The sequence below is a fragment of the Musa acuminata genome, chromosome BXJ2-11 (genome assembly GCF_036884655.1).
Source record: "Musa acuminata AAA Group cultivar baxijiao chromosome BXJ2-11, Cavendish_Baxijiao_AAA, whole genome shotgun sequence".
NCBI lineage: Eukaryota > Viridiplantae > Streptophyta > Magnoliopsida > Zingiberales > Musaceae > Musa > Musa acuminata.
Genome location: NC_088348.1, coordinates 27,100,327 through 27,127,061, shown reverse-complemented (window position 1 = coordinate 27,127,061; position 26,735 = coordinate 27,100,327). Strand labels below are relative to the sequence as shown.

The 26,735-nt window shown below is 39.2% G+C and overlaps 5 protein-coding genes across 7 annotated transcripts; 2 read left to right on the top strand and 3 right to left on the bottom strand.

Annotated features, from left to right (window-relative positions):
- Positions 1-2,974: 2,974 nt before the first annotated feature.
- LOC135626546 (ATG8-interacting protein 1-like) lies at positions 2,975-8,035 on the bottom strand. Of its 3 annotated transcripts, none has more exons than XM_065131939.1 (3): positions 7,907-8,035; positions 5,512-6,299; positions 2,975-3,287 (listed from the first exon to the last, which is right to left on the bottom strand). In XM_065131939.1, the coding sequence occupies exons 2-3, from the start codon at positions 6,289-6,291 to the stop codon at positions 3,180-3,182; spliced, it is 888 nt and encodes a 295-aa protein (XP_064988011.1). In that variant the 5' UTR covers positions 6,292-6,299; positions 7,907-8,035; the 3' UTR covers positions 2,975-3,179. The 3 variants fall into 3 exon arrangements, with proteins under 3 accessions (XP_064988011.1, XP_064988012.1, XP_064988013.1); XM_065131940.1 differs by having other exon boundaries at positions 5,512-6,309; positions 7,907-8,033; XM_065131941.1 differs by lacking the exon at positions 2,975-3,287 and adding an exon at positions 3,885-4,085.
- A 732-nt stretch (positions 8,036-8,767) lies between these two features.
- Positions 8,768-12,666, bottom strand: LOC135626547 (bet1-like SNARE 1-1). The gene is made up of 6 exons (XM_065131942.1): positions 12,510-12,666; positions 11,980-12,111; positions 10,479-10,623; positions 9,301-9,357; positions 9,144-9,203; positions 8,768-9,065 (listed from the first exon to the last, which is right to left on the bottom strand). Exons 2-6 carry the CDS (start codon positions 11,991-11,993, stop codon positions 8,973-8,975), a joined length of 369 nt encoding a protein of 122 aa, XP_064988014.1. The 5' UTR covers positions 11,994-12,111; positions 12,510-12,666; the 3' UTR covers positions 8,768-8,972.
- A 970-nt stretch (positions 12,667-13,636) lies between these two features.
- On the bottom strand, positions 13,637-16,387 carry LOC135626544 (pentatricopeptide repeat-containing protein At4g21065-like). The gene has a single exon (XM_065131936.1). It carries the CDS (start codon positions 16,241-16,243, stop codon positions 13,829-13,831), a length of 2,415 nt encoding a protein of 804 aa, XP_064988008.1. The 5' UTR covers positions 16,244-16,387; the 3' UTR covers positions 13,637-13,828.
- Positions 16,383-17,917, top strand: LOC135626545 (rubisco accumulation factor 1, chloroplastic-like). The gene has a single exon (XM_065131937.1). It carries the CDS (start codon positions 16,459-16,461, stop codon positions 17,827-17,829), a length of 1,371 nt encoding a protein of 456 aa, XP_064988009.1. The 5' UTR covers positions 16,383-16,458; the 3' UTR covers positions 17,830-17,917.
- Positions 17,918-19,761: 1,844 nt separating this feature from the next.
- On the top strand, positions 19,762-25,432 carry LOC135626543 (RNA polymerase sigma factor sigF, chloroplastic-like). Its single transcript, XM_065131935.1, has 9 exons — positions 19,762-20,064; positions 20,799-20,947; positions 21,675-21,802; positions 21,907-22,146; positions 22,246-22,519; positions 22,625-22,855; positions 23,319-23,459; positions 23,825-24,022; positions 24,954-25,432. The coding sequence occupies exons 1-9, from the start codon at positions 19,980-19,982 to the stop codon at positions 25,239-25,241; spliced, it is 1,734 nt and encodes a 577-aa protein (XP_064988007.1). The 5' UTR covers positions 19,762-19,979; the 3' UTR covers positions 25,242-25,432.
- Positions 25,433-26,735: the final 1,303 nt, after the last annotated feature.

Genomic DNA, 26,735 nt, shown 5'->3' with positions numbered 1-26,735 from the left:
ACCGTCTCGGTTGGGCCACTCAGTCGTTTCCACGACGATGTTGGCTTCCAAGGGATCCATCCGGCACTGTTCTTGTGTGTCACCCCAGTCGCAGGATAGATGAAGGATTCAGATCTCAGGTTTATGGATCGATATCACACCATAATAAAATCAATTTAATATTATTTTTCTCAAAAAAAATTATAAATATATAAAAATATTTATTGAGATTGTATTAGTCGATTGTGGTATAAAGTGGTACGTGAAAATATTATATATATTATTTAATATTATCAATTGAATAGATGTACATAAAATCACCTCCTCGGATACTATAGTAGGTTAGTAGCATATGATATAAAGAAAGCTGGGATTTAAATCTGTTGAGATAATATTTTTATTTGTGTCAGTGAACAAATGTGTCGTGGCTTGTGAGTCAGCACGGCCTGATCCACGGGTCAATGTCGAGAGTTTTTTATCGGTTGAGTTGGATGCCAAGATCGACCGGACCCTCGCGACGGGGTGTTGATCGGTGTTCCTTGGTGTGTCGATCCAAGCGTCGTGTATGTCGGGCTGCATCTCTCCTTTTCCGGGGTGGTTAACAGCTCGTCTTCGTGAGATAGCTGCATTTTTCTACAAAAATGGCCCTCGTCGGGATCACCCAACGAGGCCCCTCCGACGAGCAAGTCAGTCGAGTGATCAATTAATTTTTTACCCCCCACCTCGTTCCTGGATCAGGTCGAGGGTATTTTATACCTGCGTGTGGGAATTGGTCGGGCCCTGGTCCGACATGGACGTTGACTCTGGGAGCGGAACAACCTCTCTGACGAGATGACGTCTTCGGGGGTGCTTGAGCAGCAACAGACAACACTGCTTTAATAGCAGACAGCACTGCCCTCAACTCTTGGGGTGATCAAGCCGCACAGTCGTACCATTGGAGCTTGACGTGACGTGCACCCTTTGCTTCTGGAGGCATACGGTGTCGCGTCGATCTACAACGTTTGTCGGTGATTCACGTAGCGCCAAAATACGTCCTATCAATTTATAAGGATTGTACTGTTGGATATCATCCAAAAATATTCTTTTAACCAATTAAAATTACAATTCAGATCTAAAGATGAGAAGAAAGAACTGGATGGTGTTTTGATATTTGTCTCACACTGCATTGTTTATGATGCAAGGAAAGGAAACGGGAGGGCAGCTGTTGGGGTCTCACCAACCGCCGAGGGAGACCCGGGAGCCGGTCGCCTTATCCATTCCTACATCCCCGCCCGCTCGCTCGCTCGCCGGCCGGGGAGTGTGTGTGGGTTGTTGTTTTCCTGGGTTGGTGAGGGAGACAGCAGAAGGCGCGAGGTAGTTGGGCTACGTGGCCCGTCCACCCACACATGATCTCGAAACCGGAAGTACTAAAAAGCATAAGACAACGTCACGTGACTCCATGGGATGGCGGGAGACCGGCCCCGTCATTTCCTACTAAATCTAAAACTTTGGTATTTTGCTGGACCAGATCAGTGCCACCCTTGTCGTTCCCCATCCCTCCCTTTTTATTTTTTTCTATGGCAAGTTTTTATATTTATATATGTACGGTTAATTTTTATTAAAAATATTTTTTATTTTTTTAAAGCACTTTTTTTTTTTTTTTCATGAAACACTCCTTATCTTATAAAGAATCGACGTTATCAATCGTCGCCTTTTATCCTACTGCAAGACCTTTATATACTTATACGATACTATTCGAGACATCAAGATGCTCAAGATTACGATGCCGCCTATGCTAAAAGATTTATTTGTTACTATTCTTATACCACCGGGGTTTATGTTGGCCATCTAAGCAAAGAGATAATGATAGCGTCAACATACCATTTAAAATGTATTTTTTTAAATTCAAATTTGATATATATGGATCTAGAATATAAAACTATCATAAATGTCATTATAAGTAGCTTTCAATGCCCCTAACTTAATTTAGTTGTTACTTAAAACTCTAATTTACAACAAATATCCTCTAACAACTCATTATGATGCTAAAACGTAGGGAGCATTCTACGTATTATCTATTTCCCTAGAACTATAATTAATTACAGTTAAGCAATTGAAATGGATGTGAAATATCCTAAAGAACACTTTTCTTTTAATTATGTGCCGTCAGAGTTGTGGGTCCGACTTCAGTAGACACTCGATGGTGGGAAGGTTCCTCCAGCTTTGAAAAGATCAATCAATAATCAATATTCTACTATTTTAATCTGGACATGTAGTGATATGATTGTTGCATGTGCACTTCTGACTAAATTAATTGTTCTCCAATTGGATGAGTTCACTCAAAACTTCAAAAGTCCAAAACAAATACAAGTTGACCTTTCAAATATCAAAATCTTTAAAATTAATTACTAATTAATTATCCTTAATATCTCAATCTTTATATTTTTCAAAAATTATATTAAGATTCATATGTTGAACTATTGATAACATCAATATTTTACCTTCAATATGTTAGAATCAAGAGCACTAAACTAAGAGGAGGAGAGGAGGGGGTGAATTAGTGCAGCAGATAAAAACGTCAACTTCGTCAAATCTCTCGTACGATAAAAATCGTTTCCGACGTAAAATCGATTTTGGAAACTTAGTTTGAAAACATACGTAAATATATTGAATACAGTAAGCTATTGAAGGGGTTTACAGTAAGATAATAGCAGAAAATAAAACATTTAACATTGTTTCTCCTAATGTCATTAACTCTGTTGATAAAAATATCATACAGTGGTAAATCAAAATGAGACATAATTAACACATATTCAATGATAAACCCTACGATATTTTCGTCAACGGAATCGACGACGTAAGAAAAAATAAAATTAAATATCCCAATATGACTTTTGAAAATACAAGAATCGAAACGCTGATGATAACTAATTATAAAAGATAACATGTAATTAGCTTAAATCTTTAATCTAATAAAAAAATATAACAGAAAATTTTAACAACAAGAGAGTACAAATTTAGAGTGAAATTGGGCTCACGAATATGAACCGAATAAAGTATAGAATTTAGAACCACATACACCGTAAATACACAGCATATTAAACAAATCCATTCAATCAAAAAGAAAAATAACCAGAATAAGGTAATACCGTCAACTTGGAACTTCCTGGAAAGTGGGTGCAAGATGCTGGCTGGAAACACAACCAGGCGTCGTCATCAATTCAAATGCTGGAGGCGGCACCAACTCCATGCGCCAGCTTGCTAGGGTGGTGGCTACCAACCAGAACATGTTTGAACCGGCCGACAGGTCCCAGCATCCTGATCATCCTCTGTCAAAAGTAGCTAAGAGTTGTTAGCCCGTGAAACAAAAGCCAAGTTGAAGTGCAGTGTACCATGAGGAGAACAGCTGACCACAACCAATATTAATTGGGAGCAGTAAGATAAACCACAACGGAAAATTAGTAGCTTATGCACGAATATTAATTCGTCATCCCGCTTGCCAATACTAAATATACCAGAACCAGTGATACCTATATTACATCAAACTTCTCCTCATAGATCTCCAATAATATGAATACAATTTGCCTGCCACAGCACCAACACCAGGGTGTCGTGACCTCCATATCTCAGCCTTGTTTGCTAGTAGACATCAAGCTCAGTCAGATACTAATTTTCAAATAAAAATGGCCTTGTATATAGGTACTACTTTGCAAATAATACGACCAAAGTAGTACACCTGAAATATGATCAGAGTGGCCTACTCAAAAGTTCATTTTTTATTTGGACAGGCAATAATTGAAAAAAAAAAAAAAATCCATGTGATGGTTATAAAAAATATTAAGAATGGATATTGTCAGGTCCATCATGCTAACACCAGAACCACAGCTGCCTTATTACTGAAGCATCACCATAAACTGCATCGGATGTCGAAAATAACATATGCAGCTTACTTGAATCAAATGAGGCATCAATTATGCATCAAGATTTAATGTTCTAAGATAAAGAGGAAACATTCCCACCAAAATGAGATCGCCTCCATTACTAGTACCACAAACACCACATCTCATGCTGGAAGTGGATGCAGAACACATGCAGTACAATACCAGTGATCCCGTGAAATTTGCTCACTGAGAAAGGATGAATACGTAAAGTGATAATAAGAGAGAAGGCAGCATTCTCAAATCGTCAATATTATCTAAGAAAAGATGAATGTGTGGCCACTCAGCACTAGATCTGTGCATTAGCATAAGTGAAAGCTATAACAAACAAAACAAGGATGCACAGCATAAATTATAGGTATATGCAAACCACAATACTTACAATATATCCAGATTACTTTTTTTTGGACAATAAAAGCATCTTATTATAAAAGTGATTCTGTAAAAGGATTAGACAAAAAAAATTTGAATGTTCAAGCCTCACAATATCAATCAATTTCCCAGATCACATGTAACTTTTCAAGGCAGGCCTTCATGATAATAACCTAGGAGCCCTTAAACTCCTCGAGGGCAGGAACAACCAATCATGATGGGTAACCAACTGTCAACTTAATATTAAAAAGAAAATCCTACAGAATCAACTGACTGATACTTTCAGAGCTTCTGGAGTTCATCATTGATATATTATTTATGCTGTTCTAAAATCACTTACATGCTGCTAATTGTATCGAGAAAATCTTCTCAGTTTAACATGAAAATCTTTTAACCATGAATCTATATCCCTAATTTAAGAATCCTTTTTCTATACTCAGAATAAAAAAAGAAAAAAAGATAAGCACCACCATGTGCTTTTTTCCCCACTGTCAAAATTCAGGACATAATACATTAAACAATATGGATTCTTTAGTTCTACCGAGCTAATTGATAATAACATGGACTTTTCATTTTAATGGAAAAATAGATGTAAAATCTGCAACTTTGCTGAAAGCAAGTACGAAACCAAACAGACCAACACCAGGAAAAACTGTGAACTACTTACTGTCATCCAAGGATACCATCAACGTGGTGAGAACAAATGCAACAAAAGCTATCCATAATCCATGAAAGATCTTGTATATTTGTCAAATTTTATGTGGTACGTGCAACCAAATAGAATTCCACTCAACGAGAACGTGTCCTGTGACTAATGATCAAATCTTGAAAGATGAAGAACAATCACGTGCAAATCAAGATATGCAAATATAAGCAGTCATCATAACAGGATGTAGTGTTCATCTATTTTAATTAGAAAAAATGAAATAAACTGAGACATAACTGCAAAAAACAATGATCAAAATTAGATGTGATATTCAATTTGATTTAACAATAAAAAATGGTTCGCATAGAAAGGACCTTATTGATGATGACGAGGATTTTTTAAGTAACTTTTATTAGTATGCATAAGCAGTAAAGGAATCAAAGTAACTTCATCACCAAAGGGTAATCCATCATCAAAGTTAAAAATCTTTTTGTCAAATAACAAATCTCAAAAAGAGAGAACTGAGAGAACTCTGTGATAGAACTGCAAGGTCATGATGTTTGCTTTTTTTTTTTTGCACAATGGCAACAAGCATACCTCATCGTTGATGCTAAACCTCCATTTAGTTTTATGAAGCTGCAATTTGTCTCGCTGCCATTGCTGCCCCAGAATTACAAGTCCTACAAAAGCAGCAGCAACTACGACAGACCAAAATGTATTGGCCTCCTTCGCACGGTCGTACATGGATGCAGCATGCCTTTTCCACCAAGACTGACTTGGAAGATCAGATCCATCAGACTTGTCTTCATTTGGTCTTGCATGCTCTTGAGAAGTACCAGTATTCGTATTCGAAGTTCCTTCAGTCTCAAACTTGGTGCCACTTTCATGTGCTCCAGATTGAAAAGCAACAGACTGAGAATCAGCAAACTTACCCTGCCCCTTTCCAACAGAATTTAGCCCTTGGAATCCTATGCCCTCTTGAAATCCAATATTTTCTTTGTCGAAAAACTCAATTCCATGCAAGTCATCATCAGATTCAGTCTGCAACTTCTGTTTACCCAAATTATCAAGTAAATTATCATCATAAAAAACTTCAGAGCTTACATCATGTCCGTCCGGTTCACTATGGATTTCACTTATGGCGGGTTCTATTGGAAGATTCTCATGTTCACTGGGTGGAAATATAAAGTGACCAGACATGAATAGTGCAGCAGAAGTATCATGATTAGTTATGCTCTCCTTCTCTTTACTTTCATCGGTAGGGTCAAACTCGCTAGGTCCAGGTGCAGCAGCATAGGCAGATGCCGTGAGGGACACAACTTCCCAGTCAGCTCCACGAGATGAAGTTTCCTCTTGACCTTTTTCATTGTCCGCCATGTCAAAACCTAAAATTCACTATAAGTTTGATGAGATTAAGTTATTCAAATGAAAACAATAAATCATATACGGATGAACTTAAGCACATGAACAACAACAAGCAGAAAACAAGATAGTGCACTTCTAGCAAGGTCCAGATCAATCAGGTCCTAGATTGCTAAAGTAGAAAACTTTAGTCATTGAGCCCCATATCAATGGCTATGGTTATGCACCATGAAGAAATCTGTAGTTTGACAAACTCATTACTCCTAAATCAGAAATTTTGAAGAATGAAATGTTAAAAAACTGGTTAAAATAGAGAACACCCGGAAGAAAGTGGAAAGAATAAAGGGCAACCAAATTGCATCTTCTTTCGAATCAACAGAAGAAGCTAAGGACAATCTTGATAGAATTTAATATCTATATACAATGAAAACAAAAGACTCAAGCATTAACCCTTCACCAACTCCAACAAATGCATTTCAATCACGTGTAAATAGATAAGTTTCCTTTCTCAGTGTGACAACTAATGAAATTTCAATAAAGACAACTAATGAAATTTCAATAACAACCAAGAACAAATAGTTTATTGTAGTTATGCAGAAAGCCATAAATAAATAATAACAATATATCTTACTGCAAGAATAAATCAAGTGGACAAATATATAGAATAGTTGAATACTCCCAATCCAAATTTGTAGGTAACGAATACATGTTAGACAAGCAACAACCAAGAAGAAGAAAACCAAATTGGAAGTGCAGAAATTTTTTACTCCATATTCTATCCAGTTTCTTTGCCTGTTCTATCAAAGATCAATCAGTGCTGTCACAAGTGATCACCTGGGAATTTGGGCAATCCTTGAACAGATCACCAAATGCACATATAGACAATAATATATATTTGCATGCACGAATACATACATTCATAATATAGAGAAATACACATGCTGATGTATAATGTATAAATATATGCAGTATTTTCAATTTAAATGGATTTATTTAAGACTAATTTTCATGTCCAAAAGCTTTTCTGTAATATGCTTTCAAGTACTCATAAACATCTTACAATCACAGATATGCTGAACCGTTGATTCTCCATTTATAGTATGAAACTATCACAACACATCATTGCTCACCAACAAAAATATGACAAAGTGAGCTGCAAAATTTGTCATCGGGACTACCGCCTAGGGTCGAAGATGTAGGAATTTTTTACGACTATGGATTCAATCCAATCAATTTTCTTGAAATTAACATACCATGATTTATGAAACGCTTGATGCTCCACAAAACGATTAATTACTGTATCATATATCGAGCCATTCCAACAGAAATTTCAACTACAGAAAATTGATAGAAAACCCTAATTCCAACTACAACTTCCACAGAAAACACATTGTCTCGATGATTGAAATCCACCAGAAGGATGTAAACCATGGAGAATTCAATCATCTGATTCATCCCAATAGAACCAAATTTGGACCAGAGAGCAACTAATCGGATCCAAGCAACAAATTGGCGCCCTTGTACCAAAGCTGAAGCTCCAAACAATCCGAAGAAATCTCATACTCTAAGAAAGGCAAAAAAACACAACAAGAAATTTGTCCAAGGCACCAAAAAAGACAACATTGTTTACCTCAAATCTTTGGGCTATGGGAGGAGGAGGAGGAGGAGGAGGGCCGAAGAGAGGCGAAGAGACCGGAGGGAGGGAGGGAGGGAGGGAGAGAGAGAGGGAGAGGGAGGAGAGAAACCTGGCGAGAAAAATACAGGAATGGTTCAGCAGGTGGTGTCCGTCCGAAAACCGGCTGCACCCGGTCATCCCTGCCGATGACGTATAGAGCATTTGCTTCGAACACCAATCAAAGCGACCCACAAAGACACCCCATCGCATAAGACGCAGAGATGAATGACGGATCGAATCAATCAGGTATCTGAGTTGTACCTTTGTAGGGTGTCAACAAAAGAGTTTCTTTGGGATTATCTCACTGTGTGGATAAGGTTGAGATTGCGTGGGCAAAAAACTCTTTTTTTTTTTTTGTTTATCATGTTGTGAAAAGATTTGGTGCGTTTCATCGCTCTCTAATTGGTCATAATATAAGAATAAATATGAACGAATTCCTAAAGAAAATTCTTAAATTTTTGTGGAGCGTCTCCATCTCACCTTTTTTTTTATTTTGTATTTCATATTGACTTTATTTAATTTAAAAATATACAACAAGAATTTATATCATTAATATTGACACCAATTAAAATGAAGAGCCTCCAATGTGTTGTTGCAGTAGAATCTAGACATCCTAAAGTCTCATATTCGAATCCTCTACATTAAAATTTTATTTTATTTTATTTTTTAAAAATAGAAATCCAATTAAAGATGTTAACCCATCATATCTCAACTATTTGGGGCAATAAATAATTCAACCTGCAATCACAAGTCACTGCAGTGGCAATCGAGAATTCAACAGTTGCTGAACCACTTAGGTATAATGTCTTTGCGGTGTAGAAGAATAAATATACGTCTAGTTTTCATATGATTAGATGAAGTACAAGAGAAGGAACAGCTCGGCACCATAATGTTCAGATGTCATGCATTTCACAAAGGATGTTGTACGCATGAGCTACTGTCACACTAATCCACTTTAGAAGAAGCAACAGACGGCTCGAGTACTGTCAAGGTGTGGTCATTGCAGATGTCATGAAGATTTCTACTTGGTGAGGTAATAGATGAGTAGGAAGAGCACCAGGAAAGATGCCACAAAGGTAGCCATTCTGCGACTTGACTTTCTCTCAAAAAAAACCTAATATCAAAACTCAAATTGTGGTCAGCAAAAGAAGCGGGAAGAATCCCAGTAACAAAAAGAAAAAAGCACACTTACCATCTTGAAACGATCAACCGTTCCAGAAAGGACTCCCCTTGAAGCATCCATGTCATGACCCTAAAGCCAAGCCATCAGCAGAAGAACTTGATCATGTATTTTGCAAAAACGAGTGTGAATGAGAAAAAGATAAGGATTGAATGTGTTCTTCACGTACCATTCGGTCCAATGCACGATTATGAATCTCAACTTCTTCATGTATTTCCCCTGTCAACTTCACACCAAAACGATCATAATAGAAGTCAAATAATCACATCTTAGAGGAACTAAAATATGAACCGATGGGACTTAAATTTAAAAAAAAAAAAAGATAAAGCCTAGATATCTGAAAAATTAAAGACTAGTTGCACCCCGAAACATTATAGGCATAAACTACAACGTATGAAAAGGAAGAATGACTAAGGTGATCATGGCAACAAAAAAGATTCAGAAATATATACAAATAAAAACTACTGTTTTAAGATATTTGTCGTGCAACACACACTTTTCCTTGTTAGTTTTTTGGAATATCCTGGGGATACCACAAACTTGTCTATCATCAAATCATTAAAATTTAAACAACAAAAGTACCCATGCTTTTTGTTTCCTGCAGTACCAATAGCAGCTGTCCCCCTACACCCTTATTCTCTGGGGATATAAGCTGAAAAAGCATATGATCCTCACTCTTGTCAAAGAGCTGATTGAGGATGGAAGTGCAAAAAGTAGGAAGAAGCACCAACAATAAGAACAGAGGATAGAGAAAGGGGTGTGTGGAGAGTTGACAAAAGCAAGAAAAGTACTTGCCATTTTAAAAGATCAGAAAAGGAGAATAAGGGTTTAGTGAAACATTGATCACACAATTAAGATGGTTAACCAAGAACAAATAGATCAAATCATCATTTGGATTATCAAGCCAGCTTATGCCATAGGAAAATCACAATTTGTTTCGTGTTAAATTGCAATTTAGATGAGGCATGAACTTCTCCATGTAGTAGTATCTTCTAATCATGAAGTAGAGTATTTGCATATTGACCAAAGAGACACCACATATATCAAGCTTGTCAACTGGGTAATATCAAGAACATCCTTTGGTGGAGCTAAAAGCTCTGATTATATTAACATGCATTAAAAGAGCAAAGTAAATAACTCTAGACAACATAACCGCTTACTATTTTGGACAGAGAACTTGTAAAGGAAAACACTTATCCTGATATAAATGCAACTTTTGTAAAATATACTTATGGTTAGGAAAAGGACCAAGAGCTCCATCAAGACAAGTCCAACTACGATTTTAGGAAATATAATGTTATTCAAATAGTGTAAAAGCAATGAGATCATATTTTGCATATGACTTACTCTTTTTAAAATATTCACTCTATCTTGTAGCCCATCGACAGCTCTGTCGTTGCCATACTCATCAATTTCATGAGAGGAATAAGATGGTGCTAGAATGCCACCCTCCTCAATGCTATCAAAAAGAGAAGCTCTGTTTCTATAATCTCTGCAAATAGTCGAATCAAACACAAGACAAGAAAGTGCAAAAGTCAAGTCGAAGAACAACTCACCAAAGGTTCCAGAAAAAGAATCAAATAACATGCAGCTTATAAAGTAAGACATCTTAAATAAAGAGTCAAATTATGCTATATCATATTGAATTTGAGAAGAATTCCACATACAAGATGTACAGTGATAGCATATCCAACCTTGCACAATATTCTGAAATCAAAAGATTTAAGGAAAAAAGACAGGATATATAGACTGTCCATCTTAAGGATGTAAATCTCAAGAAATTTCTTAGGATATCTTTTGATGCTAGAACACATAATAAAAAAAAAAATAAAGTACAAGTGTGCTAAAGATCGCATGATGCAGTACAAAGCTATGCCAAGCACAGGTTAGTCTGCCTATATCAAATGGCATATTCAATATGAGCCTTCGCATGCAATATCTAGGTCCCGTTTAGATCATCACTAACAAAGTGAGCAATCTGGACAAATCAGATCTGAGAAATAGTACACATGGCCTGAATTAAGCATTCTTAATAGATGGTCCATTTAAATCTATCACGAGATGAAATCCTTTACAGCTAAAATTCAATATGCTGATAGTATTTGCTGATATGAATCTAATTTCTAGATTATTCATATAGTTGTGCTTGTCATGTTTTAATATCATTTGTGCTACTTAAAATCCCCCTAAAACAGAGACCAGCACCTTTTTGGCTAATAGCAGCCAAACTCTTCTGCTGCCCTGCAGATCCTATCCAATTTAACCCAAACATTATTCTTCGACATCTCTCTTACTGAATTTTAAGGTTTCTTTCCCCGAAGCAGTACACTACATATTTAATCTCAGTTTGCTATTAGTCCATCATTTAAAGATGATATGACATACTTAACCCAGGATATCGTGCCATGCCTACAAACAACACGACACACAATACCTTGTATGAGTTTAAACATGTATCTCACTTCAAAAAGTATAGCGCAGATGTCAGACTGCTCTGCACAGGTATAAACAAAATTCATACCTATAAATTTAATAGAATGCAGTTACAGTCCTTTCAATAAAAAACTTATAATTTTTTGGTTAATTATTAGAACGCAGATGTGACCCCTTGAATCCCAGACTTAGCCTACTATTATGGCGAAGAACTAAAAAAAAAGTTCTATAAAAAAATTGAAAGGAAAAGGCTAATAAAATTGAAATATTACTCAGTGATATAAGGTTAGTCCCTGCCAGTCATTTCAGAAAATAAACAAAATCACTGATGCAAAAAAGAATGACACAAAGGCTATTCTTTTAATCATATCCTTGTAGATAGACAAAAAAGGGTAAAAAGAAAAAAGAGTTCTACCTTCTCAAGTTCATAATTTTGGTTAATGGAGCAGCTTTTTTTTTTTTCCCTGCTCTCTTCAAATAAGTATCTTTTCCCTATCTTCCTCTTCTCCCACAATTCCGGAATCAAAAGTTGTGGCTTGTTCAGCACCTGGGTAAAAAAATAAATCACAATAGCAAGGCGATATAATCAGTAGCTGCAAATATCATTTCATTTTGGAACCGTTTGGCAGATCAAATCGATAACACACATCCAAGGGACTTCGGATCGCTCTACAAGGCCGTTATTCCAAAACCGAAGAAAGCCCTAAAAAATTGGAGATCTATAAAGAAACCTCAACTTGCGAAATAACAGAATCAACCACTGGATCGCCTTAATTCGCGATGAAAGTTCCATCGGAATAAAAATCCAATTTACCAGAAACCGATGAAAGAGCCGGATCGCAGAATCCAATCTCATGCCAAATGGTACAGCAGAACACAACCGAGAAAAAACGAACAAAAAGAATGAATCCAAGGATCAAATGGATTAAACGGAAAAAAAAAAACCTTCGATCCACTAATTGGATGCTCGGATCGCCGTCGACGAGAGATCTAGGGTTAGGTTTCTTCCCGGTGCTTAAATGCCGGTGTCGGTGAGGAGAACCGCACTGATGAGGCGGCAACTGGAAAGAACGGAGCTTTTCCACGCGGGAAGCGCGTCCAGAACATGGTCACACGCCGACTGCAACGTGGCACCCTCAGACAGGTTAATTATGCTGCCAGTATGTGATCCGAACTAGATCCCATGCAATCCATTCAAGCAACGAGCGGGTCCGAGTCGATCAGTATGTGTTATCGGCACGGGAACACGACAAGAGACACGCCCAAGTTGAGCGCGAACCGTGCCGGTTCGGGTTGGTCAGGTCGATTAGGATGCGACCATCTAATCATCCGTTGAGCCCATACCCATTGGTCGGCATCAGATTTGAGCCGGTTGGTTTCGGGTGTGTACCATGTTGTGTTACTGATCTTGCTTCTTTGATTGATACAGCAGCTATGACAACGTACAGTATTAAATATGCAATGGTATTTTTGATGACTAATCATCAAACACATTCTCGAACTATTCAATGCCTTCAGGTGCTACTTCCTAGCAGCGTATCACTGAGGAGCAAGAGGAAAAGATGTGCTATGATTTATGGTATGTGTTTCTCAATCCCTAGCATGATTCATTAATGTGTAAATAGATGCCTCAGCGCCCTTAGGTTGACTAGATCAGACAAGCACATCCAATTAAAAGCTTAAGACATATTAATATAATTGGCGATAGCACATCCAAGGATCCACGAAGGTAATTATGAATTGTCCTTCACTTATCACCTACGAGGACCAGAGGTTAAGGAGAGATTGTTGGAGACAATTAGAGACTACCTCCTCTAAAATTATTTCAAAGAATATTCTAATCCGATCATATATAAAAGTTTATCTTCGATAAAAAAATGGATGATCATCTTTTTTACCGCTCGTATCATCACTCATATACATCGGGTTATTAACTTGAACATCAAAGGGATCGAATCAAGAAATCTCTTCCAACCTCGATTTTTGTGTAAATAAGATCTCAGAAGTTCGATATTTTCACCTTAAATAATCCTACGCATACAAGTCCAAATCACATTGGGCTGACCAGAACATACTAAACAATTATTTATTTTGAAATATATTGTCAGTCAAAAATGTACAGACTATACTAAAACTAATGTGAAATATAGTGGACTTAATTTAAGCGCATGCAATTCTAGACAAAAGTCAATTATAGTATTAATCAGTAGATAAAAAATTGCTTCTTGACATTGATGAATTTCTCTAAATAATATCACTACCACCTACCAATAGTCTTGGCAAGAACATGATCCTTCACAGAACCGGTGGAAGCGGTTTCGATCACGTACAATAATCACCCTGCCATATATCTGAGTGAGAAGCTTAGTAGCAGCATGACAGTCATCACAAACCCTAAGGTTTTTCACAATTCGAATTGGTGTCCGTGGTGGGGTACTGATAAGACCAAATGCCATGGCTAATTTCTCACTATGATAGTTGAGCACTGTTTCCTTCTCTTCCTCGTCTATGTTAAGATATACGCCTGAAGTATCAGCAACATGTCCTGCCCGTTTGAGCTTCTCCTGCATTTCTGAGAGCATTGCTTGGATCTTCTTGCTCTGTGGGTGTGAAGCATCACCCATCACAAACTCATGAACCACTCCATTTACCTCAATCGCGGTCATCCCAGGCATCTTCTTAATTCCCGTATGCTTCATCGATTTCCTTACTTCTGCAACCTCGCTCCATCTCCGATCAATTGCATAGATGTTTGAGAGAAGTATATTGTAGCCACTACTATGGGGTTCAAGCTTGAGAAGCTCCTTTGCTGCCAGTTCCCCCAATTTCGGATTCTTATGAACTTTACATGCAGCAAGAAGTGCCCCCCATATTATCACATTTGGTTCATTAGGCATTCTGCGTATCAATTCATGTGCCTCATCGAGGTGTCCAGCTCGACCGAGAAGATCAACCATGCATCCATAATGTTCGACTTTTGGAACCAATCCATAATCATGTTCCATGCAACTAAAGAACTGCTTTCCCTCTTCTACTAGTCCTGAGTGGCTACATGCACGCAATACTCCAATGAAAGTGACATTGTTTGGTCTAACACCCACCTTCTCCATCTCCATAAAAAGACTGATAGTTTCCTCTCCATACCCATTCATGGCGAGTCCGTTAATCATTGCATTCCACATGCACACATCTCTATCAGTAGTTTGAGTGAATACTGCATATGCTGCATTGATATCCCCGCATTTGGCATACATGTCTACCAATGAAGTGGTGAGCACAACATTCATCTCTATTCCTTGCTTGTCAATACAAGCATGAATCCACCTTCCTCGGTCGAGAGCCCCAGCCTCGGAACATAAAGAGAGGAGGTTCACCATGGTTATTTCATTTGGCTTTATATTTGCATCTTTCATCTGGGTGAAGAGATCAAAGGCTTCTTTGATGCAATTGGTGTGCGCATATCCTGCAATCATGGCAGTCCACACTGCAATGTCCTTCCCATCCATGAGATCAAACATTTCTCTTGCACTCCACAAATCACGGCACTTGCAGTACATATCGACCAAGGCAGTGCCCAAAGCTACCGACATCTTGAATCCATTTCGAAGTATGTAGGCATGAAGCCATTTGCCCAATTCTAAATTGCCAATCGATCCACACTCAATCACCAAGCTCAGCATCGTGATCTCATTGGGGAATACATGATTATGCCGCATCTCGATAAGCAGCTCCATCGCAGTTCCCATATCTCTGCTACGAATGAAACCAGCTATCATGGCAGCCCATGATGCAGTGCTCTTTTCCTCCATCCTGTCAAAGACTCTTCTTGCTGCAGAAATACTTCCACACTTGACGTACATATCAATCAGGGCAGTGGTAGCATTAACACTAGGTGATTCCCTAGCACTGTTTTTTATCAAATAAGTATGCACAGGTCGGCCCTTTGTAAACTCTCCAACATCGGCAAAGAGATTAAGCATGTTAATTATTGCTACTTCACTAGGCCTTATGCCTGACAGGAGCATCTCTCTGACGAGTTCAATGGCTTCGTCAAACAACTTACACCATGCATAGCTCCTTATCATAGTGCTCCACGAGACCACATCTCTATCAGGCATTTCATCGAACAACTTCGTAGCAAACCCCAAGGATCCACATTCCGAGTACATCTGCATCAAGGAATTATGTACGAAGACATCCCAATGGAATCCGGCCTTTATGACAAACCCATGGATTTCCATTCCTTGTCGGAGACTCGAGAGCTGCGCGCAGGCCTTGAGAACTGAGGGGACGGTGAAGTTATCGGGGCTGGCCGCAGTCTCCCGCATGTGGGCGTAGAGATTCAGTGCGGCGGACGGTGTGTTGTTCTTGATGTAAGAAGTGATGAGAAAATTAAGCTGGGCTTGAGGACTGGATTGAGCAGGCAGGATATTCGTTGGTCGGAATTGTGTTCGGATAATGTGGGCATGGATCTCTTTAGTCTGTTGCAAGGTGAAGGCGGTGGCGGTGGCGGTGGCGGTGGCGGTGGCGGTGGCATCTTTTGGTGGTGGAGATGGGATTGGAGAGTGGAGATGAAGAGTAGGTTTTGGGATGGGTTTGAGTTGGGAAGAGAGAAAGGGTGGGAAGGGGGTTCTGCTTGGAGTTACCATTGCCTCCATGTCTCCATTTCGGTGAGTCATGAGGTTGAAAGAGAGCGACGTTGCTTTACTGGGGCGTCCAATGGAAATCACGACCGTTCAAATGTTGGGCGGGGGCTAAATCGACGGCCTAAAATTGTCCTCTGCAGAGCCCATCACACAAAACGAACAGCAGATAAGCCCCCTTCTCCCTCGCCAACACCACTCGCTCCCTCTTCCCTCTCCCTTCACCTCCTCGCTTCCCCCGTCGCCTGTCCATGGCACTGCTCTCAGTGGCGACCACTCTCAAGGCCAAGCATGTACCCCTCCTCGTCGCCACCTCCCGTCCCAGTTTGATCCTCCGCCGCCGCCTCTCTCTTCCGAAGCCGGCGTCTCCCCGCCGGTGCGGCCGGGTCTACGCCTCCATGCTGCCCACCCCGCCGCCGTACCCTCCGCCGCCAGGCGAGCAGGTGTACCAGCCCTTTCGCCCCCCGCCCTCCCCGCTGCCGGCCAAGTACCGCTCCCTGGGCACCGCCGAGCGGCTCGAGATCCTCCGCGATCGCCTCGGATTGTGGCACGAGTACGCCCCGCTCATCTCCAGCCTCGGCCACGACGGCTTCACCCCGCCCTCCATCGAGGAGGTCACCGGCATCTCCGGCGTCGACCAGAACCGCCTCATCGTCGCCGTGCAGGTCCGCGACTCCCTCGTCTCATCCTCCTTCGACCCCGAGTTGCTCGCGTTCTTCGACGCTGGCGGTGGCGCCGACCTCCTCTACGAGCTCCGCCTCCTCAACGCCGCCCAGCGCGCCGCCGCCGCCTACCGCGTCATCGAGCACCGCCTCGATCCAAAGGCGGCCCAGGAGCTGGCGCGGGCCATGAAGGACTTCCCCCGCCGCAGGGGGGACGTTGGCTGGGACCGCTTCTCTGCCGCCTCCCCGGGTGACTGCCTCGCCTACACCCACTTCCGCCTCAGCCGGGAGACGATGTCCCCTGCCGAGCGGATGGCGTCGCTCGATCGGGCGGTGGAGGCGGCGGAGACGGACGAGGCGAGGAAGCGGATCGAGGAGGAGATCGAGCGGGCGTCCCGCCAAGGCGAAGGAGGAGCCGTGGCGGCCGGCGAAGAGGCGGAGGAGCTGAGGGTGACGGTGCCGGTGGTTCGACTGAGGTACGGGGAGGTAGCTGAGGCGTCGACAGTGGTGCTGCTACCGGTGTGCCGGGCGGAGGAGGGGGAGGAGGGGATAGCAGCGGCGCCGGGGCGGTGCAGGGCGGAGGGAGAGCTGGGGGTGATGGCGGCGGAGCGGGGGTGGGCGAGGTGGGTGGTGCTGCCAGGGTGGGGGCCGGTGGTGGCGGCGGGGAATGGGGTGGCGGTGGAGTTCGTGGACGGGAGGGTGCTGCCGTGGAGGGGAAGCAGGGGTTGGGAGGAGGCGGTGCTGGTGGTGGCGGACCGGCGGAGACGGGAAGTGGGAGCTGAGGACGGATACTACTTGGTGGGCGGCGAGGAGGAGAGGAGGGGGAAGGGTTTGGGGGTGGAGAGAGGGGGGAAGCTGATGGGAAAGGGAGTGAAGGAGGCGTTGGGGACGGTGGTGTTGGTGGTGAGGCCACCCAGAGAGGAAGAGGATGACATGCTCCGCGACGAAGACTGGGACTGAATCGCCAATCGTAGGCAACGCCTCCCCTCTCGCTCTCTCTGTTTTTGTTTCCCGCCCCAATAAAGGCTTATCATTTTGCCTTTTTTCATTTGGATTAGTGGAGCTGAGCAAATTACAATCGAAAGAAGAGATTAAATACCAAATGTATGTTGATCACAATGTTTGGCATTAGAAGATGATGCCACCATATAAGTCGTGGGAGACAGCATGGTTGACGACATGTCCGTGTAGACGACGAAGGAAGGCACTCGAATTCTCTTATTTGAATTAGATGCATCGCGTTTATTTCCATATTTTATGTAGTTTTTAATTGATTCCTTTTCAGTAAAAAAATTCGATTAGAAAGGTATCTTAAAAAACGTTCAATTCACAATATATATATATATATATATGGGATTTTTATATACCCTTCTAATAATTAATGTCCGTGTTGGAACTCAATTAATATTTATATAAAAAGTTAGAAAAGTACGGGAGTTAAATAATTATTAAAATAATAAAATATATCTTTAGTTATTTGATTTTTTATCATTTTAGATTTATAAAATAATTATGACTATTAGTATTGATAAAAAATTTATTAACAGTTAACACACGATCATCATGCAATACCTAAATTTTTTCTCGTTTATTATGATAATAAAGAGAAATATTTTTTTATGATAAGGATGATAATCATAAATCATCTTATCCTTCTTTGTAACAAAAGAAAATAATCATAAATTTCTTCTCTTTCTTCAAAACTATAAAAACTTATCTTAAATAAAGAGAAAGTTAACTCATTACCAACAATTACTCTAACCTACGTTTGAAAATCTCAGTTTACTAATTTAAGTATTAAAGGGATCGGATCATAAAGCCCTACCTGACTTTAGTTTTTCACGGGTGACACATTAAGAGTATAACATTTCCACATGAGAAGTGTAATACTTCTATCTCGGGTGTACAATACTTTTATCTCGAATTCACTTTGATAGCGTAATATTTTCATAACGATAGTATGATATTTTTCACATTAAAAGCGTAATATTTCTATCTCGAACTCAACTCGAGAGTATAATATCTCCATGTCGAAGGCATATGGAATATTTCTATACATATGGGTCTTAGCCACCACATCGAGCTGACAAAAACAGTAATGATATTTTTCTTTGATAACATGTGACACATTAATAATATAATACTTTCATACAGGAAGTATAATACTTTTATCTTGAATTCATCTTGATAGCGTAATATTTCCACATCGAGAGTGTATTATTTTTACATCAAGAGTATAATACTTTTATCTCGAACTAAATTCGATAGTATAATATTTCCATATTGAAAATACATTGGATATTTCTATGTACATAGGTTTGGACTACCACGTACGGCTGAAAAAAAAATCGATAATGTTTTTTCTTGATAATAAGTACTTCGCTTGAGTTGATTAGACAGATATTAAAAAGTTGATAAAAATATATATTAAGAAGAATATATATATATATATATACATGTAATATTTAAATTTTAGAATTTAAGGGATAAAACATCGCCTTCGATCAGAGCTCGAGGTCGTCTCTCCGGTCCGACATCAAGAAGCTCACTAATGCTGTGGGTGTTACTCTTAGCCCTCAAGGTGCTCGATGAACCTCCCTCCCTCTCTTTCATTAATCGCTATAAGTGAGTTTGAATAAGTCTGAATATTCTAATTTATAGTGATAAATGTGAAGTTATATTAATTTATAAAAAATAAATTTATATATTATATGAAGTGATATTAATGTCAATTAAATTTTTTATGTCATTGCATTCATGTTAGCTAATGAAAATTAATTTGTTTGATTTTATAGGGTTATAAATAAATAAATATAAATATAAAATATTTATTTATTTATTGAAGTCTGGTGGCTTTCTTCCCTTCCCACTTGCTGGCGCTACGAACCTCATCCTCACTCGGAACAAATATCTCGTAGATTTGTTGTTTTGTCCCGTTCTATACCGCTCTTTTGGGCCGCCTCCCTCCGTCGCTCTTCCGTTTCACGCCTCTCATCCTCCTATTCCACTGCTCGCGTGTCCTCTCTCGTTGCCTCTTGCTCCTCCAAGCAAGCGATAAAAAGAGATAGGCCCGCAGCAGTGCGGACGGCCTCACCCGAGCAGTTCTCGCGATGAAAGCTTGTCGAAGTCTCCTCTCACCTGTCCCGATTCCCATGGTTCCCAAAAATTACCTCAGAACTCCCTACTCCAATTCCGGTGAGTGGAACCCTTCTTATTGGTACAAATATCACTCCTTTGGGGGGACTTTATTTTTCTGGTCGTTTTCGGTGGTATGTAGTGAAATCATGTCGGTTGCACTGAAGTGCCTGTAAGGTGTTTGCTTGTTTTCCTCTTAGGACCTTTTGGGATCCTATAGGTGTCGCCGCCGATGGGTTCAGGTGTAGACACAGGACTCTATACTTACCTGCCATGAATATACACACGAGTCTGGTCCTCACAAGAAGACCTGTAATTGTGCGTTCATTTTATTAGTTAAGGCATAAAAATTGAGAACTTCCATTGGAACTTACTTTTTGGCCTGGTCTCTTTTCATATGGCATTTTAGCTGTCATTAGTTGTAGCGGGCAGCAACTACCACAAATCTTCTGTTTTTCTGTATCATTAAAGCTTCCCTAGAAGGACAAATAATGCTGTATGTGTAGTGAGTTGGCTAAAGAGCAAATGAAAGGAATCTAACACCAAGGGATTAGTATTTGCACGACAAAATTATTTCTGGTGCTCTTGGTGACATGATTTATGTACCAAATGGAGACTTTGTTTGTCAGCCAGCATAAGAGGCCAAACTTAACCACCAGTCCAAGCATCAGGGGAACTCAACCACCTTAGAATCTCTAATAGCTCTGATTTATATTCAGTTTTCTTATAGGGTTGAACCTTTGATTTTTGTGCAACTTCGAAATATGTTCCTTTTGCTGATATTGTTTTTGCAGTTCCAATGCTCCTTGATCAAGCAAGTCAGCCGATGATCCATGTACCAGCCACACAAGTGGTGCATCACATAACCGCATCAGTTCTTTCAAAGGAACAATGTGATGATCTCAAAACTAACCATCTCAATAAGGTTGAAAAATCTGTGCAGGTAGGCTTCCGGGTACTATGTTATATTTGAATTGAACCATGAATATGTATGCACACACACCAAGAGCAAGGAAGAAAGGGAGAGGAGGGGGAGGGGAATGGTGGAGAGAGGTGACTTAGTTTATCTTAAAACTTATCTCAACAAATCTATTGGTTTACTGATAAATAAATAGAGGAGAATAGAAGAGAACAAAAAGAAAGGAAAAGGGAAAAATAGAAAAGAGCTTAAAATATATGAAAATTAAGTAAATAATATTTAAGTAAATTTATGTTCTTAAAAATAAAATATTTCTTTAAAAAAATTAGAGATTGTTAATTCTTTTTCTTAATACAAAATATTAAAAGATTTATATAGATTATCATTTTAAATCTCATCTTTAAATGAAAACATTGTTTAATTTGGTCCTATATCCTAAACTCATATATCCTTAATTAAGACAGTGGTCATGTCTGACACTAGGATCTAAATCCATGGCCAATACACATGGAATTCTCATTTTACTTACTATCATGCTTCATTCAGTTTTACTCTCATGCATGCGATGCCTTTTCTGGTTGAAGGAAGGAGTATTTTGTCATGTATGGTATTTTGGAGTACTTTTATCATTCTATTGGTGGAGTATTGTGAAGGGATGACTCTAGTCAATTATAAGCAGAAACTATATTTGATGTGTTGCTCACATCAATTTCCTCTCTATTGATGATTATTTGATCTTTTAATTTCGAAGGCAACACCAGATAAGTGGTTAACAGAGGCTGGCAGATCATGTTCTGAAGAGAGAGAAAAGCATGAATTTAACCAATACTTGAGATATCTCGAATGCCAGTTGTCTTATCAGCCCAGTTTATGGTATCCGTAAGATAATCTGGCTTACTTTTTTTCGTCGAGCAACATTTATTTGACAATTTTCTGAGTACTGTTTTTTTTATTCTCGAACTTCTTTCTGATATCTCTTCCAGATTCCCTCCTCTTGATGAGGAAAAGCAATCGTTACCAGTCTCTGTAGGTCCAGAAGAAACCAGTACCTGTGTAAGTGGAGACAGCAGTGCTATGCAAGTTGAAAATACTAAAGACTGCATCACACCAGCCGATGTTCTTGCCCTTGCTAAAAAGGCTATGATTGCCTCAAAAATAGCAGCATCTTTGGTGGAACAATCAAATATTTTGGGAATTGAAGTTGATAAATCAAACTTTTTAGGGTGTGTTTCTTATTGATCAGATGCTCACCTTCATTTCTTGACACTTGGAATTGTTTTATGTATCAATGTTTTTCAATTTCTAAGAGTTCTCTTAATCAGTTTTGATGAAGGATCAAACGATGATACTTTTTTTAAAGAAGAAACAACTGTTAGATCAAGAAAGCTATTGGAGAGGCGATCCAAGAAACGTAAGGTCTCCAAGAATCCAAACAATTTTGTACACCATGGTGCCAGTTCAATGACCATCAATCAAAGCAAGAAGATAGATAAAAGGCTTGACTCCAATGACCCCCTCAGGTTATTCTTGTGGGGTCCTGAGACAAAACAACTGTTGACAGTTAAAGAAGAAAAGGATTTATTTGTTAAGATAGAGGCATGTGTTATGTCTATCTTTGTTTGCAAGCTTCCTTTATACTTAGTTGGCATAAGGGGGTCACTGATCATATCCATATGTTTTTTGATTTTTTACTATGAACAGGATCTTATGAGATTGGAAAAAGTTAAAGAAAGACTTCAGTCACAATTTGACCGTGAACCAACATTGGCGGAGTGGGCTCAAGCAGTTGGAATGAGCTGCCAAGATTTACAGTCCTGCCTTTCTTCTGGGAGACGCAACCGAGAAAAGATGATTTATGCTAATTTTCGTCTTGTGGTACATGTTGCGAGACAATATGAAGGGAAGGGCCTTAATATTCAGGATTTGCTGCAGGTTGACTTGGATTGTTTACATGTTCATGCTTAACACAATTTAACGGTTGATACATGTTTTTCTCATGATTTGTTAAAATTGATGTCCTTTCTCCCATCCGAGAGTTGCTTGTAGGCTGTAGCATGTTATATAACTGCTTTGTTCCTTCTTTGAAAGTTGTTTCATATTGCAAATTTTTTGGGTAAAATATTCTATAACTAACTGAAAACTTCCATATGTAATTCATGTGATACAAATAGGTACCTGGCACCAGGGGAATAGTATTTGATCAATGTTGTATTTTTACACCTGCTGAAGTTCATTTAAAAGACAATTCTATAAAATCTACCTTAATTCTGGTTTCTGCTTCATTCTACCATCACATAATTCTATATCCCAGTTGTATATCTAAAGTGCATTCCATTTTGTTTCACGGAACATTCCTACTACTCTTCATTGTGTCAAAAAGTTTGTATTATTATAGGAGGGAAGCAGGGGCCTTATGAAGAGCTTAGAGAAGTTCAAGCCAAGAGCTGGATGCAGATTTCCAACTTATGCATATTGGTGGATAAGGCAATCGATCAAGAAGGCCATATTTAAAAACTCTCGAACCATTCGGTTACCAGTTGAGTTTTGGCTTCCTCGTCATATTTTTTAGTTTACTTGGAACCTTGACATTAGTTCAAGCTGAAAGTTCAATGATCTAAATCATTTATCTTTGCTTCCCACTATGATGCTTTATCTTGCTTCTAACACTGTTATTTCCAATTGCCATGCTAAATGAATCTCTCGTATGCAATAAAGCACATTGCTGTCAGCTGACATAACTAGATCTAAAGTATTCTTATCTCTATTCTTTTCATGTTGAAGCGTGGAGATGTTATAGCTGAAGCTAAACCATTGCATTATTTGCAATTTTGCATAGTGTCATCTGAAAAATGGTATCTCATCAATGCTGTGCCGTTCTCTTATCATGTTTGGTTGTTGCAGGAAAATGCTTTTGCACGATTGAAAAGCATAAGAGAAGCAAGGAGATTGTGCATTCAAGAAGGCCTTCTCCCAACAAATGAAGAGATAGCAAAACGTGTTGGCATCACTGTTCAGAAGTTGGAAATTTTGTTATTGAACTCTAGATATCCAATTTCAATTCAAAGGCGTCCTTGGTTAGATCAGGATGTCACTTTTCAGGTAGGTTAATAAACACAGTATCATACATCTCACAAACGGAATCATCTGAGTGTAATTTGATATTTATGTGTGCATGTTTAGATGTATATGTAAATATTAGAAGTTTACAATGTCTCCACGATTTACATGTATGTATTATGCATCTGTAAATATGTAGGTCTTCGTTCTTGCTCATTGTGTCACCGGTAAGCCTTGTTCCATGTATTTGGTTTGTCTTCTTAGTTTGGAAATCCACGCTCACTAAGCATTCTAATTGAAGGTTGCATTTTCTAGCTCAGCTTCTCCAATGCTTCTCGTAATTTCGTTCATTGCTAGTTTATATCTTATTGCACATGCTGTTGACACCATGTTCAGACTTGTTCCATGTAAACATGCTCTCCTTTTAAACCTTATCCAAACAAGTGTTCCTCAACCCCGTCCACAAAAAATGCAGTTATTCCTCCATGTCTTTTGAGAATAATGAACTCTTTCCTTGGGACATATCCATTGGAATGGAGAAGGTATAAACAGGTTCTGGGGCAACAATGTCTGATAGGATATGCATTATTTTGGCTACTTTCTGACAACTTTATCAAATTCTAGTTCATGTCTTGTGTAAATAATTTTGATTTAGATATTGGCATGCTTCCCTATATGTATACTCTCTTCAAAACTTATCAAAAAGAATTCTCCATAACTCCTGGAATACAACAAAAACAATCTTTCAATTTTAAGGGATCGACGTTAATAGAATGGAAGATTCACAATCTGATTCTGAGGTAAGGTCTGATTAAATTTTTAGGATTTTGGCCACTACTTCGAGTTTCAATATGATTTTCTTGATGAATGGATCTCTAAGCTTGATTTTGTACATCATATCAGGAGAAATTTTGTTTCTTTTCTTGTTCTTATTTAATGTTTACTTAATTTCTAATGGTTCTGATGCCACCAGGAAACAGTAGCAGACCCCAAGATTGAGATTCCTGATCTTGTCATAGCCAAGCAGATGATGAGGCAGCACGTACGCAATCTTCTAAATATATTGAAACCGAGGGAGAGGGTTATAATTCAGTACCGGTTTGGGATCCGTTGCAGCGAACAGAAGTCTCTCTCGGAGATTGGTGCCATGTATGGCCTTTCGAAAGAGAGGGTTCGGCAGCTAGAGAGCCAGGCGCTAGGCAAGCTGAGGAAGTGCCTCCAAAGCCAAGGTTTAGAAGCTTATCTTGACTTGCTTATTTGAGAGGTCTGCCAATTGCATTTATTTAATGGCAATTGAGTTTCTGCACTTCCTCTACCAATTAATCCATATATCATCTATGTATCACTGTACATACTACCAGTCTGTAAATGGTTGGCATATCCAACTATCTTGCTGGAACCATTCAAGATATTTAGCAAACGTTGTGATAAGAACATAAACTTGTTGTTTTCTGGACTTGTTTTTGGCTCGAAATTAGTTGTGTTTTCTCACCATGGAAAACTTTTTTTTTTTCCCCTTAGATTCTCGAGATAAAGGTTTTAAAATCTTGACCTGATATCGGTTTTAGACATTTAGCGGACCGGTATGGTATCAGTGTACTCAACAATACTGATCCATACCATCTGACACCAGTTTATCTTGGATCGATTCGATGTTTGAAACCATGGTTGGGGATCTCTTCATTTTTATTTTTACCAGCATCTTAAACCCATTAGCTTAGTTTTAGAGAGAATCTTGTTCTTGTTGTCATTAATTGGTTCTGCTTGGCTTTAGACAGACTATTAAACTGAGGTGTTCTCTTGTTGTCATTAATTGGTTCTGCTTGGCTTTAGACAATATATTAAACTGAGGTGTTCTCTTATCACAATGCAAGGGAAACTTTGTTGTGCCTGAGGTGTTCTCTATCACAATGTTTGTCTCGTGTTCTTATGTTTGAAATCTTTGCAGACGAGTGTGAATCATTGTTTTCATGCCACCGTAATTTACCTGTGAACAGAGAACTGATTGAATGATCCCAATCTATCCGTAAATCCTATTCGAATCTGATGAAAGCCGAGTTGGATAGATCCAACGACACGTGACCGAACCCGTAACCATTGATCTAGAGATCGCAGCCGTCCAAATCGACTGATCTCGGAATCTTGATTTGGCCTTGTCCTCGCGAGCAGCCCCCACGTCGCTAACATCTCGCGCAGGTTTCCCGGCGCCTTGTATGCTGCCGTGATTTGGAAGGATCCGCGGAATAAGCGTGCAGCGGCAGACGCCGCTGTCAACCCACAGGCCGAGCAGCGTCCGGTGTGGATCCCAATTCTAAGTCAACTGATGTGTGCTCGTGATGATGTGCCAATTAGTTCCGATCCCAACACCCCGTCCTATCATCAATTAGGGTTTAGAAGCTCTATAAATAATCATATATTTTTTTTTATAAATAATCTTTTTTAACAGTAACTCTAAGAAAAAACCCCTATAGAAACCCCCTAAAAATAAAAAATAAAAATTCAACTGTTGAAATGAGTTTGTGCAATTTTGCTAAGGTGATTTTTCTAGAACATATTTATATTTTAAATATTTTTATCAGTATTTTTCTTTTTATTCTTCCTTAAATTTTTTTTTTATTTTTTTAAAAAATTATCTTATAATTTTTTTCCCACTTATATGGTGTTTTGACTTGTTATAATATTTTCATCAACATAATAAAAATACTATAAACTAATTCGAAAACATGGTAAATTTTTAAATGAACTTCTAATTTTA

Excerpts from the sequence above, each read along its gene's own strand:
- LOC135626546 (XM_065131939.1), bottom strand. The coding sequence starts at position 6,291 with ATGGCGGACAATGAAAAAGGTCAAGAGGAAACTTCATCTCGTGGAGCT. Across the intron at positions 3,288-5,511 it reads GGTTTAGCATCAACGATGAG|AGGATGATCAGGATGCTGGG; the intron begins GTATGCTTGTTG and ends TACTTTTGACAG.
- LOC135626547 (XM_065131942.1), bottom strand. Across the intron at positions 9,204-9,300 it reads ATCGTGCATTGGACCGAATG|GGTCATGACATGGATGCTTC; the intron begins GTACGTGAAGAA and ends GCTTGGCTTTAG. Across the intron at positions 9,066-9,143 it reads CGGTTGATCGTTTCAAGATG|GTTTTTTTTGAGAGAAAGTC; the intron begins GTAAGTGTGCTT and ends TTTTGATATTAG.
- LOC135626544 (XM_065131936.1), bottom strand. The coding sequence starts at position 16,243 with ATGACTCACCGAAATGGAGACATGGAGGCAATGGTAACTCCAAGCAGA.
- LOC135626545 (XM_065131937.1), top strand. The coding sequence starts at position 16,459 with ATGGCACTGCTCTCAGTGGCGACCACTCTCAAGGCCAAGCATGTACCC.
- LOC135626543 (XM_065131935.1), top strand. The coding sequence starts at position 19,980 with ATGAAAGCTTGTCGAAGTCTCCTCTCACCTGTCCCGATTCCCATGGTT. Across the intron at positions 22,856-23,318 it reads ATATTCAGGATTTGCTGCAG|GAGGGAAGCAGGGGCCTTAT; the intron begins GTTGACTTGGAT and ends GTATTATTATAG. Across the intron at positions 24,023-24,953 it reads ATCAGGATGTCACTTTTCAG|GAAACAGTAGCAGACCCCAA; the intron begins GTAGGTTAATAA and ends TGATGCCACCAG.